General features: G+C 45.6%; 1 protein-coding gene across 1 annotated transcript in view; it reads right to left on the reverse strand.

The window, feature by feature from the left end:
• Positions 1-19580, reverse strand: part of LOC105281146 (platelet endothelial cell adhesion molecule) — a 162269-nt gene that overhangs the window by 61618 nt on the left and 81071 nt on the right. Inside the window, exon 2 of the mRNA XM_026973173.1 lies at positions 2748-2956. Coding sequence (XP_026828974.1) covers positions 2748-2956 — 209 coding nt within the window. The remainder of the gene's footprint in view (positions 1-2747; positions 2957-19580) is intronic.

The raw sequence follows: 19580 nt of genomic DNA on the forward strand, positions 1-19580 counted from the left end.
CATCATTATTGATTTTTGTACAATTTTTATTATTGTACATTTATGAATTAACTGTAATTTAATAAATTAATTTAAGTAATTAAAACTCTGTTATATTATTCAGAAATATGCTCATTGGCAGTTCACTCGTTACGTTTTCCCTTTGTCGGCAGTTTTTCCAAAATCATTATTCGCAGTCTTTTTGATATAATTTAATTGCGGAACGACACGTCCTTTGCAACGAGAGCCTTTGTTCTTTTTGAAATATATATATTTCGTTGCTTGTTCAATAACCGTCTAAATTCTGACCGGACTAGCGACAATGTCAATATTCTGGAAGCGTAATATCTACACTTCTCAAGCGGACTCGATTGGTACTCGGTTTGCGCAGAATTGCAAGTGGATATTGGAAGCGAAGGCCATCACGACTTCGAGTGCGCGATCATAGAATAATAGTTCGTCGTCGGTTTTCGTTTGCTAAAGCCGCTCACCCTCCCGTTATCTTTAACGTCATCGTTTCGATGTTCCACCATCAGGAAATGTCCTTTTTAGCGCGGTAATTGCGGGGAATCGCGTCAAACATGATTTATCAACTGGACATGCTCGATTCGTAAGTGGACGCGCGGCAGAGTACATTAAATGCCGAGATGCGCTGGTAGCGGGGCACCGCGTTTCATCGCGAACATGCTTTCAGCGCATACTATATAATGTTGCGCGTGTGCAACTGCAACACATATACACACCTGCCCGAGTGGCGCTTTGTTGACTCGTGCAAATGTTTCGCGATTCTGACTCCGCAAACGCCGAGTCGAATTGGTTAACTCAGTGTTTAGCACTTTCAGCGATACACCGAATTTCCACGTTGGAATTCGCTGTAACCACGGCGCCCTTTACGTGCACGCGAAACGGTATTTGCTAGACCGCGGGCTTCTCATTTTCATATTTATCCTCCGTGATTCGCGCGTGTACGATCGCATGATGTCACGACGAGAGAGAAAACTCGAAAAAATTCTCTCAAGGCGCACATTGCGGGAGGATAAACGATTCACTTGCAATAAACGTCTATTTAAACAAAACATATTTGGACATTCCACGCGCGCGCTCGGAGTACCGCAGTATGAACTCGGCGGAAACGACACGCGGTACAGCAACCCCGAAACCCGACGGAATGCCATTTCCGATGTAGATATTTCCTGCCAGGATGTGTCCACGCGCTAAATCAAATATCACTCGCTCGACAAAAGTGACCAACTAACAAAACAATTTTTTTTCCCTTCCCTTGACCGTTGCTTGGTCATCTCCTGTCCTCGGGACCAGCAATCCGGGGCATCGGGCGACCGTATTTTTTGAAATTGGGGCTTTCATATCCCTCACGGTGCCGAACATTACTTCCCGTTCGTCGGCGCGCTTGGGCCGTGTTCCGAAACGATAAACGTAAACGGGAATACGCGCCGTTCATTCGGCTGCACCGAAATACCAACATGGCACCGATGACCAACCGAGCGACCGATCGACCAACGGACCGAGTGACCAGGGGTGACTGCATTTTTAGTGTGACACGCGTGGCACAACTGGCGACCGCGGAGGGGATCGGGGTGCGCCACCCCGAAAACCACCGTGCTTGACGCGCGCGAGAATAGCCTACGGAAATGTTTCGGCGATGATATTAAAAGCGGTCGACTGTTTTACGACGATTGCAGCGGTCAAAGGTGCTGTCAGCGAGAGACCATTGGTCCGTTCTGGTGCGTGTTACAGCGATACGATGGACCCGCATATTCCGTTGTTCGTTAAATTAAATCCGTCAAATTCGACTCGGTCGAGAAGGATAGATGCAGCTTTGGCATGCACGTCTAGGGATGTCTCTTTCACTTCCGTGCTCCTGAATTGTGAGGTACTGCCGATGGTCACGGTGGTGCACTGCGCGCGTGATCGAGTTTGGGTCTCGGATGCATCCTTCTTTTTTACGACGAGCATGTTCACGACGTTTAAAGGGGTGGAATTATAACTGCGTTGCAGCTGAGAAAGTCACGATAAGAAAAGAATAAAGAATTGGGGGTTCATCGTTGCGAGGTATGAAGAAGTAGTTTTCCGAGTATTGTGATTTGCGATAATTTATGAAAATAAAAAAATAAGAAAATTAACATAGGAAGAGAAAGAGACTTTTTTAGTATAATGAAAGCGTATATATGAAAGCACATATATGAAAGCGTTTTGTAGTGTAATAAATGAAAGATATGTTAATGTTTGCAGTTAATTATGTCTATGTGTTATTACATGTATTTATGTCAAATGCACAAGGTATTCATTTATTATTATTTGAAGTGAATATTTTATTTTACTGTATTTTACTGTATTTTCCCATGCGAAATTATTGCTTTCATCTGCACCCAATTTACATTTTCGGTAATTGTATACCAATTTATTATCATCTATATAGAAATCGCTCGTCTCATATTTTGTTAACATTTATTAAACGCCAAATATTTGCCGTTCGGTATTCATAAACCCGTCCATTTTATTGAAATTTCCACATTAATAGTTTCACCATTTGTATCAAACTGGAAAATATTTCACTATAAATTTTTACCTTTAACGAAAAATTACCCTCAAATAGGTGCATTGTGCAATCACGAAGATATCGAAAATCAAGCGGAGAGATGCACAAATGAGGATACTCCGGGGAAAAACGTGACTGCTAAAATTTCTGGTTTTACGGCTTTGAGTCCTGAGGATTCCCCGTAGAGTGACGACGTACGAAAGCAACTTACGTCCACGTAAATCCCGGAGATGTTGAAGATCTTGGTGGCCGGGTCTTCGCTGGGCGAGAACCGGTAGAACTCGTGCCTGCCCCGGTACCACTTGAGAGAGTAGAGTGGCGCCTTCTCCAGATCATAATGGCACCGCAGAATCGCCTCCTTGCCGCGCTGCACCACCTCCGGGACCACCTCCAAACTGACCTCCCGCAGGCAGCTCGCACCTTCGAATGCGAACAGGAAACCGGGCATTAAAGTCTAGTATGCATCATTAGTGCTCGTCGTCGCTTTTGCTCGTCGTCGTCGTCATCATTGCGAGCGCGTGAGCGAGTGAGCGAGCTTGCTCGCGACGACAAGAGAGCGTTCGCACAGCACGCGTCAGCGAGAAATTGCAATTCCGCCGAATGACAATTTCCCCTGATCCTCCACCCCCGCCCCTGCCCCGCAGTCGCCCACCCACTTACCTATCTACCTACCTACCCATCTACCTCGCCACCAACCCCCATCTCTCTCTCGCAACTGCATGCAAAACCGCAAACACACGCACGCGTGAACTTTCTCCGACACAGCCGAGCGCGTACATGCATACTATGTATATAAATCGCCTCCTTCTGCCCTGCTTGCACCCTCTCTTTCTCTCTCTCTCTCTCTCTCTCTCTCTCTCTCTCTCCCTCTCGCTCTCCATTTCCGCTTAATCTATACGACTATGTACTCTCCGCAAACTAACCCTCGCGCTCGAGCGAGCGCGGTGTTTTTTGCTGAAACTCCGTTATGCGGGGATTATCGACGATTCGACCTATTAAGCCGGAGGGAGCTGGAGCGCTGGATGGCATTCGCATTAAACTCCGTGACTCCTTGACGCGTAGGGGATGAAGCTCTTATTACGTGGAAGCTCCGAGCTGTACGGAGCCGAGCTGTACGGTCGACGAGCCGCGAATGGGAACAAAACTCTGCGGGAGGTTACTTTCCTCCCTCTGGCGGAGGCATCAAGAGCATATGCCACGCTGACGATATTTTAGGAAACGCGGTACTTTGTACCACTGCGGGCGGCGCGCGACGGTTTTCACACTTGCTTCGCTAGCTTGTTTACACGTCGACGAAACGCTTAAATCTTTCGTCACACGCGCGCACCGTTTATTACCACGTTTTATGGTTTAATATGTAATATTACCTATGCGAACCTATGGTAACCCACTTTTAATATTTTTAAATTTTGAATACACGAAATTTATGTTCCTGTAAGTTTTGTTAACGGTGCAAATACAAACGAAAGTATTTTTATTACCAAAGTTGATTTATTAAAACTGTGGTGCCAAGTTTACATAAATTGTAATATCGCCTATTGGAGGATTCGGTAACGAGAGTGGGCGAAGCTTCACGTGATCTCCAACATGTTGAAATTAAACGTTTTTCGCTTCGACATAAATATTAAGCTTCTCTTTAAAGAATTTTGTGCCCCAAACAACTGTAGGCGAGATATTAGTACAAAACATTTTTATTTCTTTGTGAAATCCAAATATTTTATTTCCTGACGTGTGATATTCTTCTGTATATGTTACGTTGTGATAATATTTAATAAAAATGACTGTATATATGAAGATAATATAAAATAATAAAAAGATTGTTATATAAATATATCATGTTAATGTATTTTCTCTTGAATTAGTCATAATGACGATCAGTACGGTCAGTGCTGCTTAAAAATTGAGGCGAATATTATGGCGGTACGTGTGATACATACATTTATGAATATCCGCGCTTCCTTCCATCTCGCGTAAATTTAATATTGTACAGCTTATAAAACGCTCACTCGTGCTTCGTTCTCGTCATGCGAGCGAGTTAAATAAATAAATAACTCATTTTATTCGTGCGGCTTACACGCGCGAAATGAGTTTGCCCGAATGGGGAAGAACTGACCGTGTTTAATATAGTGCACATGTTACGCAAAGTCCTCAGAAATGAGAAAGAAACAGACGGCGCCACGAAATTGTACCATGCATACACAGCTACGTACACATACACACGTAACACGTAATAACAGCTATAGAACGCTCACAGATATAAGGTAGAAAATATCAACGGTAAATTTAACCGGTGCTGCAGCGTAACGCGATCAAACGCGTGAGATCACTCGATCTCAAAGCGCCCGGAATTTTATAATCATTTATCTTAATCTCATAATGTCGGTTTTGTCATCACGCAAATGATTACGTTTACTGTAAATACGCGGCGCTCATCGTTTCATCGCGTTTTCATAAATCGCCGGAACAACGTTGGAGCGAGCGGACCTCATCAGTGGCGCGGCCGCTTAAAAGACCTCGTAATAAACCCCCGAATCACCCTGTCAACAATTTAACGGCGTCGTATTTCGGAGCGTTTTTCATTCTCGGAGGGAGAAAACGCTCGGCCACCCCGCTCGTGGCAAAAAGACGCGAATTTCCACGTTTACCAGGAATAAGACTCGGGAGGGCAAGAAGCCGAGGGGGCTTTCTCCTGGTTAATTTTCGTTTGAAAGGCATCCTGAAAAATGTAGACCGACATGACGCCAGCACCCGGGAGTTCCCGAGGAACTTCTTTTCAGGGTACGCGGCGATACATACCCTCCGCAGCGCGACCCTCACCCCTCGTCACCCTTTGCCGTCACGTTGGTACCGCGCGCCGAGCGGTTGCCCATTACCTTACATTTAACTCTCGAGACACCCCCTTGCTCTCCTCCTTTCCCTCCTCCTCCTCCACCCTCCCAGTTCCGTGAAGCTAGTTTTTATGCGCTCGGTGGCGCCGCTTCTTACGACTAATTATTCGTAAAGAAAGCTAATTTAACGAAACACTTAGCGTTCTCCCCGGCAATCTCCTTTGAGAGAGGAAAATGCACCACGCAACACGAAATTGCCTCGCTCGCCGACGTCAATTGGGACGATGGATTTTTATACTTTCATAAAAGCGCTCGTTTCCGCGAGCGGTGGAAAGCCAATATGACGACGATACTATATTTTATGAAACCGGTAAATAAAATCGACCCATTTTCCATATCAGATAAGATATATGTACATATAAAGAACATTTATACTATTAATGCTTTTGGATTATCTCAAGGAAAACAGCTTACCGAGCTCCTTCGATAAATAGAGATTGAATGAGGAAACACTTAAAAAAATTTACAACAGTAAAATGCATCGCGGAATCGCCGTTTTCTCATCAAGCGGCGGCAGAAAGGATGGCGAGAAGGAAACTCGAATATGCGGGGATATTCTCGGAACGGTTTTATCTCTTAAAATTAACAAGAGAAATTCTTGCCTAAAGTGTAAAAAAACGTAGGCTGCTATATTAAATATTATTCTGGAGCATGCTTTGACTACTTCCGGTTGTTGTAATTTAAGACCTGTAGATAGTAATTTTACTATTTTTATTAATTTTATTCATTATACGTGTACTCGTGTGTCATAAATGATCGCTGCATTCTCCATTCCAAAAATCACGAGACACACGAGCGATAAAAAATCTCCGCAATATAATTTTTATATTCCTTATTCATAATTAGCGGGCAGAGCGACCGACTCTCTGATGAAAGCCGGTCGAGTTTGTTCTTTTCCTTCCCCATCATCATCTCATCGCTTTTTCCGCGCTTTCCGCGACTTGGAAATTTATAACAAAGTTTTAACAACTCGTCTTCCGCGGCGTTGCAAGTAAAGGAAGTCGGCGGATCCATCGCATCGAGGGCAACGTAACGAAGAGAAATGTGAATTTGAATACTGCCAGCCTTTAACGTCAAAACTCCCGGTAAATTGCGATAATTTGACCGTCCGCGTAAAGATTAATCTTAATATTCCGCGGTGCTCTCTCTCTTTCCGAAAGGATCTGAGTGGAATCAGGTGTCATCATGATGTCTAACTTTGAGTATCGTATCATCTCGAGATATTACTTAATTAATCAGTTTTGCAAATGATATTATTAGTACAATGTTTCCTCGACGTACGACAGAAACGAGTATCACGAAATGATACCAGGCGAAGGGAGAATAAACGGATCGTAAATGAATGCTCGATCACGGCCGACAACCATGGATAACTTGACGAGTATTCGATTAACGCGTTTACGCCAGAAAATCCGATTTTTATATTAACGTCGATCAGAGATTACTCGCTATTAATTCTCGAGAAATACTCGTTACGATTACAGCGATATTCCCGTATAAATCTGCTTTTTTTCGCAATCGGGCTTAAAGCCCTGGTTACACATTTCCAGCGCGTTGATCAAAATATCGGGAAACGTTATAACGCCGACGTGTGCGCAAACGATCTCGTATTTAAAAATAACACCGGCTCGCCCGATGAGCTGCTAGCAAGTTTGATTGCGATGAAATTACCGTCGATTTAACCGAACGGGAAAAGATTATCTCGGAAATATCGCCGGCAAGTGAAACCTTCCGGTGCGATAATTCTGCAGCAGCAGCCTATTAAGCGTGATCGACGTGCCAATAAAACCGGGCTTTTTCGTTATATAATGCGATCGGCGCGATTCCGTTCGAGCGGCGGGTATTTCGCGATATCTGCGCCTCCAAACCGGGTATACCGGACCCGGGCATCCGGTATAATTCCAACGCGATTCCGGCACTTCCGTCGCGACGCCGGTGCGCCGCCGTACGGCCGCCAACTCACCCCCGAGGCGAATTAAGTCCCGCTCTTAACCGTGAACGATTATACGATCAGAATTGCAAAGTTCCATGTACACTTCCCGTTCCCATTCCCTCCGCATTTCTGCACCCTCGTTTCGCCGAAACGCGTGCGGCGAACCGCGAGAGCTCGACAGGCGCTTTGCTTTGCCGGGAGATCAGAAGAACGCGACGTACCGCCAACAAATCGCACGCCGTTTCATCCCTTACCGAAGCAGTCGCTTTCGATTTAATTCCGAAACGCGTCACAGGTACAGAGAAAGCAAGATTATTCTGCCGAGTTTGCTTGGTAATTCGTCGTGCGACTTATCGGCCCGAACACGACTCCGTCGTTTTATCGGATTATCCTGTCTCGCGAAACGGAAAAACGGAAGCGACGCTCTAAATAGCCGATGCACGCGGATGAAACGCGTACCGGGCGAAACAAAAGCAGCCGGTTTGGAAACTGTTTTTCCGTCGCGAGTACGTAGGCAAATACGTGTATTTTTCATTCGAGCGCATTGCTGCGCGAATGTGTAATGGAACGACCGGATTGCGCTCGCACGCAATCTCGGCGTACACAAACGCCCGTGTATCCCGGTGGCGTGGTGCGTGCGCTCGGTCGTTCCTTTGCGGCACCGATGATGTACTACCCCCGCGCAATAATGTGCAGATAAACGCAAAATACCGTCGAGTTTATGGTTTACGATCGGGAAGAGAGAGAAAAAGAGAAACGTAGCCGCTCTGCTTTCCACATTCCTCTTCCCTATCTTTCACGTGCTCCAGCGATGTTCAACAATACCGAAGCGACATGCAACACGGACAGTATGTTCCGCTACCGGTTCCCTTCCCCTTGCCACCCCTTGCGGAATCGCGACGCGTGCTCGCTCGCAAAATCCGAAGCCTCGCACGCGGCGGACGTTACACGCGTCGTCCGTGGTAGCTGTATCGTTCTCGATTGTTCGGGACCATCAATGTCTCCCGCAAAAACGGGCGAGACAAACTGCGACAAGCATCGCGACGATGCTACACAGCAGTTTTACCGAGTTTTCGTGAGAAAACTGAGCGTACAATTTATTGCGCGCACCATATGACTGGGCGGAGACTGTGCTCTTTGTCGGTTACCACCCTCGCATTAGGGTGCTATTTAAGAGGCCGTGCTATTTAATCTCGATTAGCTGAAAATCCTGGCTGTGGGAAGTCGAGAGAGCTAACGTAGACGAGGTCGCTCACGAACTGTTACCCGCGCGAAAGTGAGGCAATCTCCGATACGAGCACGACGTTCATCTAACGCTACATTAATGAATGTTTCACCCTCGTGCGGGAAACTCGGGGATAAACACCCCGAGAAATGCGCCCCCATCTGCTTAAGGACTCGCGAAAGACGTCGATTCACGTGCAACTTCGTTAATTCAAAAGACGAGTCATTTTGCAGATTTGCTTTTTACTGTTTTGCAGTCATTTACTGTTTCACTACTCTTAATCGCAGAAGAATCGAAATCCGACGAACTCTCGCAATTTCAATGTCACGTTTGCAAACCCCTCGCTGAGCACGTCGCCGTGCGTTACCCGTATCAGATTTATTGGCGTCGCTCGGTGAAGAGATCGGGGGTGAAGGGTGGAACCTTCGAGTTTCGGGGCGTAGTCGAATGGCTCCGGTTAGCCGCAGTGAATCAAGTAACAAACAGATTCGGCATCGGAGGCGCATCGGGACGTATTTCCGTGCGCCACACACACACACACACACACCCACACACACCCACACGTACATATTGCTTCATGCGTGTGTGCGCTCCGCAAAGTTAACGAATTTTTCTGAGTTATTACGTAAAGTTTGGCGGTTCGATCGAAACGGCGGGACGATACACGACGGGAATTCACGATTTTTCGCCTCGGATGAACGATCTCTCGTCCTCCGACGAAGCGGCAGCGGTAGCAGCCGATAACGTTCATCGATCCTACAGTACGGGAATACCAGAGAATCCGGAGATGATGAACGTATTTAAGTAAAAAGACGAGAACGCCCGCGCGCGTTTCGGAATTTCGATGCTTCGAGTGTCCGTGCATATCTCGCGTAATTTCGTACGGGTTGCCTTGGGGAACGTCGTTGTTGTAAGATATACAATAACGTCACGCTGAGTGCAAGCGTATCTCGGTATCTCTGATTCTTTCGTCTCTTGAATCGAACGTGCAATTGCATTACTGCACGTGGTACCGCTGGATCTTGAATTCCCCAAGAGAATTCCGCCGAGGAAGATTCCCGGTCAATATCGCGGCAGCGTTGCGTGCGATAAGCTCGTGACTATCCGATAATGCGGCGGAGAACGCCTCCGGTTTTTCGCGAATAATTTTCAGATCTGACTCTCGGGCGACTGGCGGCCGTTTGTTAAAACGGCTGACAGCCGGCGGATCACAATGAAGCACGAAGAAATTCGAGAATGGGAGGCTGCGCCGCGAGAGAGAAAAAGAAAGAGAGAGAGAGAGAGAGAGAGAAGAGCGGAGATTGGTGGCGCCCGGTCGGACTGTCGACAATCTGAGAAGTTATTACTCGGTCGGACAAATTGCACCCCCGCGCAAACAAAAATAACGGGATATTGAACCGGATGAATGGAAATGAGAATTCACGTCAGCGTAATGATGAAAAATGGCCGCCGATTTTTAATCGTTACTTATAATGACATAAGTAGCGGGGAACCACGCTAAACGACGTGAGCGTTGACGTTTTGCTCACTTCGCTTCAATTACGAGGAGCTCGTAATTAGCTCAGGTAATGCTCGCGCGCCAGCTAATTATCATACGTGCGTGCCATAATCTTGATTAGCTGAATGCAGCTTTTTGTATGACGATCGCTGCCGCTTTGCCTGCGCTTGCTCCAGTTTCTGCTGCATTTCCTTCGCGCCGTGTGAACGCGGAATTAATACGAGCACGTTTCAGAGTAGGAAATGTACATTCAAGTCGATAGTGTGCATGACTCCGTAGAAAGGGTGCTTGAACACCCGTGATACCCGTTTCCCGAGTTCTCGTAGTTTTCTCGAGCGAGATGATTAAATAATCGACGCGAGTGACGCGTCAAGTATGCCGTTGAACATTGAATTCTACAAACCGATGAACAAAATAAGCATTTCACGGGTCAATAGGTGACAATCAAGTGTACCTATCCACGGGCGTACCCGGCGTATATTCGGACGGACCCGCCGAATTCAAAATTCACGAAAAATCAGCCGTCCTATTTCGATATTCCATCGCTTTTATCTGATTTACGCTGCCAATATCGCGCTTGAAATGAATGCTAATGATCGCGCATGGCCGAATGCAATTGTACTTGCGCCCGATGAATAAATGCATCCGGCATATAACACAATGGGAAGACAATGTGTTACGTAATCCCACACCTAAAATCTGCTTGACATCGTAGCTGGAAGCGGGACATGTTAAAAAATGGGGTCACTGTGGAAAAAGAGGGAGAAGGAGACAGCAGCAAGAAGAGAGAATGAGATATCGCACAGAGACGGATGGAGCACGAATTATCGAGTGTGTGTTCCACATATTGTGGCGTGGAGGAGCGTACACGAAGAGCGGCGCGCCGCCAAATGAAAATGTAGCGGCGACCGTAGAGCTCCGTGCAGCTCCCGGTCGGATGTCAAATCCCGAGAAAATATCGTAATTGCGTGAAAGCAAGGGAAACGTATAACTTCATCATCGGACCTGAATAAAGCGCAACGTTCCGCGGCATTCGCCGAGCGCACGAAGCGCATAGAGAGAAAAAAAAAATACACGACGAGCCAGAATGGAATTATGGTTTTATTGCCCCCGGAGAGACGAGACAAAAATCCGCCTTTAGGGACGACGACGGAAAAGCGGAAAAGGTAGGAACGACACGATGTAGCCGTAAAACGTAAGTACGCGATTTCCGCGCATACCCGCACGACGAGGCCGTCGGCCAGATATTTTTACGGGCTGGCTCATGGCGAACAGCGCGCGGAAATAAAATGCTTGTATTATAAATGCAATTATAATTATAAATGTAAGAGACGAGTTGGCGGTTATAGCTAGCCGAACGAGCAGCGATATCACGTGAAAAATACGGGTTCGTGCATGAAGAGTACGAGTAGAACGTTACACGTTGCAATTTATCGAATACTAACGTTATACGATTTCTGGGTGAACGAAATTAAAGGTGAAATTTTTTGGTCAACAATTATGATTTATGGATTATTAATCTAATACGATTGTTATGTTTAATTGGATGAATATTCAAATAAAGAACGAATGTTCAATGACCGTTTTTTAAGTATTTAATGCCTTTACTTTTATTTTTCATTATTTTTAGTCGACGAACGTAAATGCTTTCGACTTTCAGCTTTCGACTACAATTTACAGCGTTTACGAACAACAATCTCGCGATTGGATCTGGAAGCTCGAAAAACATGCGGACATACCCGCACTGTTTGATGCAGTTCATTATCTAGTGTTTTCAGTTGAACGAAATAAAAATATACAGATCTCTTACGTTGTAAAAGTCAGGTATTTTTTACAAAAGCCAAAAGGGATCCTGCAAATGTAAGCAAAAAGGGAAGGCCGGCGCGCCCAATACTGTTTTTTCAGTCACAAACATTGAACCGGTTTGCTAGTAACAATATTTGTATGTAACAGACCGCTGCACATGGGACAGACTGATAACGAGATAGCGCGCAAGTGGGAATTTGATATTCAATCAATATGTACAGTTCGCCAATCCTTCAACTGTTGGCTTTATCGGCGGCGGTGCATCTCTATATACGTTTCAAAAATAAAACCAGTTGCTTCGGAAAAAAGAGTGGAAATAAATTCGACCTGAATTCTTGGTACATGCGAAAACACCGAGTACATTTCCCAACTCCTCATTCGAGAATCTCCCACTGCGATTAATCAATCTGACAATTACGATTAAATTGAAATGTCCACATTCTCCGTTCGAAACCCATTGATATATATATATATATATATATATATATATATATATAAAATAGGACAATTGCCCGTACATTATAGCGCATCTATATTACAGCGACATGCGCGCGTATGAAGAAACAATAGCTAACGCGCGAGCACGGCCCGAGGGTAATTAACCACAGCCATATTGGCGCCACCGGAAAATAGTCATGTAAATCAGGTAGTATGTAATGATTCACCTTGCATCTCTCGTACCGACATATTCGGCAGGGTAACACGCGCGCTCGGGATAATCAAATATCGGAACGTACGCGTGGAGCACTGATTCCGCGATTCGCGATGCGAAACGATGCACGCGCGCGGCAAAATCGCAATTCCCCGCCACGTCGTCGAACCGCGCCGGCGATCTCGATAAGACCGTTGAACACTGAATTAAACACGCCGCCGGTAAATTCAGCGTAAATTCACCGAATGCAAAAACGCGAACGGCGAATGGCCGGAGGGGGAGCAAGTGGTACACGTTTCGCCATTCGCAATCTGCAGCATGCGGCCGTTTTGAACGAACAAGGCTTAATGAGCGCTGCCGTTGCGTGGACGTGCTTGAAAAATGTGTATTTCCCTCTCTCTCTCTCTCTCTCTCTCTCTCTCTCTTCTATCTTTCTTTCTCTCTGCCTTACTCTGTTCGTTGCTCATCTCTTAACGTGATATCGTGGCGCCGCATCATTTTTCCGCCGTGAATGTGGCAACACACAGACCACTGTTCGCCGTAAAACGGGCCGAACGAGCGTCGACCCTTCAACAAGCCAAGGCAAGCCAAGCCGAGTAGAACTGAACTGAGCTGTCTGGATGCGGTGCTGCGAAGACTCCTCCTATACCCTCGTCGTGAACGAGAGGCTATTAACGCGAGCGTCAGGATCGGCTCCAGGCGTTAGCCTACGGTGATGTATCGACAAGCGGATACTCGACAAAGCGCAAGCGAAACACGATGAAAAATCGCACCGAGCGTCGCCGAAGGGACTGGCCGGAAGTCGCTCGATCACTGGGAGCGCACTGCAGCCGGAGAAGAAGAGCTACCACCATCCCTTTAGGAGCACAACGGTGCACCGTGACTCCGTATTGTGAATCCGATCGGAATGCACACGACGGGCTTTGTAGTTTCTTGGATCCCGGCTCGCTCGAGTGAACGTAATGTACACAGGGAGGATGGAAACGTTGCCTCGTCTCGCCCTTGCAGCCCTTGCAGCGCCACCCTCGTTACCGTGCGACAAGACCGACAAGCGGAGTGGCGCGGCAAGACGATTGCACGACGTGTGTCAGCCCGGCCGCCGTGAACTCGAAACGAAATCTCGACTCGATTCTGCTCGGGTTACGCTTCGGCAGAGAAGGAAAGAAGGCAGTCGCCGTTCAAGCTGCAAAACCCGAAGAATCTGTTCGGCTCGTGAGGAACCCTCGAACCTGTTGGACATTATTATCTATGCCACGTAGAGGTCCGGAGATTTCGGCGCTGGGAGGGTACAGTGCGGGGATCGCTTTATGCGCACTTTATGCCGTTATTCGATGAGAGAAGAAGAGGAAAATAAGGAAAAATTACATTTGCGGCATTATTCAAACCGACGAATGTGATAGAGCCAAAAAGCTCTGCGCTCCATCATCAGTAAATATGATTTTCATTCAGATAGAGTAGTAAGCACGTCGCGAATCAATATTAAACGCGCGTTCCCGTACATCCACAGCCTGACACGCTTTTCTTGCCGAAAGACAGCGGGAGATAACGGGCACAAGCGAGCAAAAATAAGATGGAAACGTTTCTGTACAATGTAACTATTCATCACGCGGGAAAGGGGATATTATTAGATCGGCAGAAGAAATTGAGTTATTGTAGCAGGAAGCGCGGAGTGACGAGACTTTGATCGATGAGTAATATTGCGATTCACCGAAGATGAGCCACGGGATCATAAATAACGATTCGCCTTTTTGTTACTCCGTACACCAAGTTTTAGCGATCGCGAACGCTAAAATTCTAGGTTCGAGAATGTCGACGTTGTTGTTTTCGAAATTGTGGAAAGAACAATGGAATGCCTGGGCAAAATTAAATTACATTCTGGCATTGTTGCAACAGAACTGCGCGCCTGTCCTCGTCTCTGATGCAACAACGTGTATCTGTTTAAAAAATCGAATAACAGTTTTTTGTTTTTTTTTATTGCAACAATACGACGTGAATGACATTCACGTTATATTTATATCCTTCTTGTGTACGAATGATTCTGTGCAAACTTATAAATGTATAAAAATAAAAATCACGGAAAGAATTAATAACGTCCGGTATTTCAATAGCTGATCAACAAGCTCCGGAGAAATTCCAGCATTGTACTTGCACCAGCATCTTGAACAAACACTTGGTTATTACTAGATACATATTCCACTTCCTTAACGTACCCCGAAGCAACGTAGCAATATAACCCCGCCAGGAATTATGTATACGACAGAAGACCAACCAGCATTACAGACTGCAGCGTGAGTTGTAGCAATAACTATAACATGCAACAATTCATGCCAAATGTTGATAGAGAAAGAGAAGAGAGGGGTAGGGAGAGAGAAAAAGAGAGAAAGAGTTGGTATTTACATCAAATCATGCGCTCCACTGCATCATATCGTATGATTTGAGCATCCGCTGTTCGGCGAAATCAATGACGATAACGATTGCTTATTAATTATATATGTAACAACCTAATTGATGATACTCGTTCGATTTTGCTGATCGAACTGAGGATAATTGCAATTCTGGTAGTGCGCCGCGAGCTCATTAATAATTTCGTTGTAAGTGAAATAAGCGACTGCAGTGAATTGTTTATGGCGCGTGTCAAGAGTTAGCGGGAGTTTAATATAATTCTTATCGAGGGTTCTTATACAAGTCCACTGATGTACGATATAATTAGCGCGCTTAAGTACACGCTCTGTACTCGATTTCTCAGTCATTTTATGTTAATCGCACGTAGTCGCGCGACAGACATTCGCGCAACGTGCAAGAAACACTTGCGAGACTGCAACTGGTAACAACTGGCCTTATTTCCCTAAAAGAATTGCATTAAAAAAGTCCTACGCTCGGGCAAGGCAAACGTTACGCGCGTATATTTTATATTTATAGCATGGCACACACGAAGAGAACATTTGACACGTCATCGTCTCGCGATGTATCGCGAAATAATGGAAGAAAGAGTGCCGCTTCCCCCTTGAGATCGATCGTCATCATAAAAGCATTTCGCCATCGGAAATGTAAAAAGCACGAACTTGGGGAGTCGCAGAAATTCCGTATTACCTTTTAATGCCTTTATGATTCCGCGTTGCGATACGATGCAGCACGGCGGGGGAAGGAAACAGATCCACCCCCTTTCTTCGTTCTCCTGCCCGGGCGCTGTACTCGAGTTCGCGATTACAACTCCGGAGGCGAAACTCCGACCGGGCGGGCGGAATGACGGGAGTTGCCACCCTCCATCCCACTCTCGTTCCTCCCCTTGCCCGTCTTCTCGCGACTTCTCGTGGCCGCTTTTAAACTACTGCGAAACTATCGTGTTTTCTTACGACCGGGCCTAGACTGGATGCAGTCGCTTCGGCGCTTTTGCTCGACTTTCTTTCGCATCCGGGATATCTTCCGCGAGTATACACGAAGCATTCGCACGACCGCGCGCGCGTATATATACACACACGTGTATATACGTGTGTGCACCCGATGTGCGAGTAGCCGCGGATAGAGCATTTCTAACGGAGGATGCAAGGGTCGGAATTCGCCTTCCTCCCCTGTACGATAGATGACAAAAGCCAGCTCGCTGGCGTCGTCAAAGGCGGCGCGCTGCGTCGCGCATTTTTCACCGTTTTTCCGTTTCCCCGACCTCCGCCGTTTGTCCTCTTAATTGAGTTTTTTCGTCTCGGTCGTATCGAGACGCCGGGCTACGTGCGCAAAGGCGAGCGGGAATACGACGTGGCGCCGCGGAAGAAAGGGGCGGCAGTGAATTATCGCGCACTCCCTAATCTCAAGTATATTCCGTTGTACCAGCTTATCCGGCCATGCGATGTAACGTTCCTCGGCCTCGCCGGCTGACAAACGGTCCAGCCGGGCGTATATCGGCGCGGCTTGTTCGCGAGTCCGCGTGTCGGACGTTTTTATCGGCGCGCCGTATATAGCGAGCGAGCGCGACCAGCGGTGCCCGGGATTTCTCTCCGAGCTTCCGATTTCGAAGGAAGGGCTACCCAGCATTGTTTTCCTTTTCGCTTTATTCCCTCCACCCCGGCTCCGAGTGCTCGGTCGCCGCTGGTCGAATTTTCTCATGAGATCTACGGCGATTTCTCCGCACAGCCGAGTGGATATTGACCTCCCTCGATGATAGCGCGGATACGTTGCTAAGTTTATGAGCTGGAATTTGAGAAATAAGCTGGAAAATTCCCTGGACCTCGGTCTCATAATAAATGGTTGATTAAAAAATATAAGACCTGGGAGCGCACGGAAGTCTGAAATGAAATGAAAGTCTGTTAAAACAGTATGCAGTATAACAGACGAGCAACGACTGATTTCCGGTCTGTAGGATGAAATTTAAATCAGTATATCAAAAGAATTTTCTTGAAGAATAGTAATTGCACGTTTTATTGATATTCTCTTAATTTCTCCGAATGCGCCCATTACGATCTTTTAACGTCTATTAAGCTGATACAGCCACTTTAGCACAATCAAATAAAACATTCATAGAAATTTAGTGCTCTTTTGTAGCTCTATTCCGAATTTTGTTGCTGCAGCCATTTCTTAAAACACAGTGGCTGTGCTAGCTTAAGTTTAAAGTTAGCACAGCCATATTAAAAAAATGTTTTTAAATAAAAAACAAGGCATAATTATTTAGTGCTATTTTGTTGCTAATTTGTTCTTCATTCACAAATTTGTTGCACCACCCTTATCATCGGAACACTACCCTTAACTATTGCGCATTTAGCACAACATCCTAGAACTCGAATTTCAGGAAAAATTACGACGAATTATGTCATTTCGATTTTGTTGCTTTACATTTTCGTCAATTCCGAATTTGTTGCTAACAAAGTGACAAAATAACCTCTTATATGATCAAGTATACACACGGCTGTGCAGGAGCAAATACATATATAGCGACTGCTTTGGACCATTTTGGAACTAGCAACAAATTCAGTTTTTGGTAATTTTCGATAGCCCGTGATGCAGGGAACAGTTTAAGACCAAATTCTTGCGAGCAACAAATTTTTTAAGTAATTTAGCTCATCACTAAAGCGCCTAGTCTGTGATTGCCTGATTTTTGTTTAATAATTGTTAATTTAACTTAGTTGTGGTTTAATTATTGTACATATTTATTCATGTAAAAGTGTTTTATGGTTAGTAATTTTTAGCAATACCTTCTTGCAATGAGTTTTGTCGGTAGAGTTATGACGCGCTGCGTTGTACTTGTTCGCGGATGTTAGTATCTTTTAAACAGTATTATATTTTTTAAATTAATTTACACTATCTTAGAGCAACAAAATAGTAACAAATTCCAGTGTAGTTGTTTTGTTGATTCGAGCACTCTATATAGTTTCTTCAATATGGGAGAGGCCGGCTTAACGTTAAGATGGAACCCCCATTTTGATCGCAATTTCCTGCTAAACGATTCGAACAACAAAATCGGGAATAGAGCAACTAATTAGCACATAACTAGCACTAAATTTTCTGATAGCTATGAACTTTTTTGGTGTTGATGGGGGTCCAGCTTTACATGGGTTCTGTTACTTTCAATACCAATTTATTGCAAAAAATGTCTCTCTTTAGCCAGGGTTCGAACATGAATCTCCCTACAATCCATAACGTCTTTACCAATTCGACTACAGCTATCAAAAGTGAAGCAACAAAATCGAAATAACATAATCCGTCGTAATTTTTCCTGAAATTCAAGTTATAATGTGTTGTGCTGGGTAGGTGTAACTAGGGGTGGCTTTCTGCTCATAGGGGTGGAGCAACAAATTCGCAATTGACGAAAATGTAAAGCAACAAAATCGAAATGACATAATTCGTCGTAATTTTTCCTGAAATTCGAGTTCTAGGATGTTGTGCTAAATGCGCAATAGTTAAGGGTAGTGTTCCGATGATAAGGGTGGTGCAACAAATTTGTGAATGAAGAACAAATTAGCAACAAAATAGCACTAAATAATTATGCCTTGTTTTTTATTTAAAAACATTTTTTTAATATGGCTGTGCTAACTTTAAACTTAAGCTAGCACAGCCACTGTGTTTTAAGAAATGGCTGCAGCAACAAAATTCGGAATAGAGCTACAAAAGAGCACTAAATTTCTATGAATGTTTTATTTGATTGTGCTAAAGTGGCTGTGTCAGCTTAATAGACGTGATCTTTTAATGATCGGTCGAAGCGATCTTCGTCTCGTTTAGATTGACACGCTGCAACTGCTCAGGAGATTCGTGGACCGTCGCAACGGAATCCTGACGTGGCGACGTTATCCTGATATCGGCAAAATGCTCGTAAAAATCCTCGTAAGCGGCAGATACATCACCGTGCCAGACAGCTGTTTTTCTTCAAACTGAAGAGCGCGAGAGAGAGGAAAAGAGAGAGAGAGAGCAGCTGTCCGGCAAAAACCTTGAAAGTTTCACGATTAGACGGTCGAAGTGAGCGAAGGGCCGAAACTCCGGGGATTGTCCGATATAATAAGTTTGATTAACTATTGGCAATTGGAAGTACCCAGTCGTTCGTCGACAAAAGAGAACCGAGCGCTACGACGAAATCGATGACGACGATGATGACGACGAGGACGATGAGGCGACAAGGACCGAGAGCTGGCGGCCGAGGTGATCCTTTATTAACGGTGACGTAGGGTTATCGACGTCTTTCTGAGAGGTTTCTTGCCGCGTCGATTCGCCGAGTTTCCGGATGTTGTCGAGGAGGCACGATAATACTCCAATTGTCTCTGACAAGGGCGATGATGGAATTTTCCCCGGAAAAGAGAAAGAACGGCCAGACGGTGGTGCACTTGAGTTTGCGTGAGTGTATGTTCGGATACGTGTGTGTACGTGTAGCTGTGTAAGAACGTATACGTGTATGTTCGCTTGTCCGCAGAGGAGGAGCCCGCACATAATGCGAGGCTTTAGGAAGTTTTAGCGCTTGCGAGTCCACGACCGATATTGTGCCGGGCCTTTTGTGAACGACAGGAAGACAAGTGAGCTCTTCACAGCCGAGAGTTAGTAATTTCGGGCGGCGGTTAGCGAGCAATTG

The sequence above is a fragment of the Ooceraea biroi genome, chromosome 1, assembly GCF_003672135.1.
Source record: "Ooceraea biroi isolate clonal line C1 chromosome 1, Obir_v5.4, whole genome shotgun sequence".
Classification (NCBI taxonomy): Eukaryota; Metazoa; Arthropoda; class Insecta; order Hymenoptera; family Formicidae; genus Ooceraea; species Ooceraea biroi.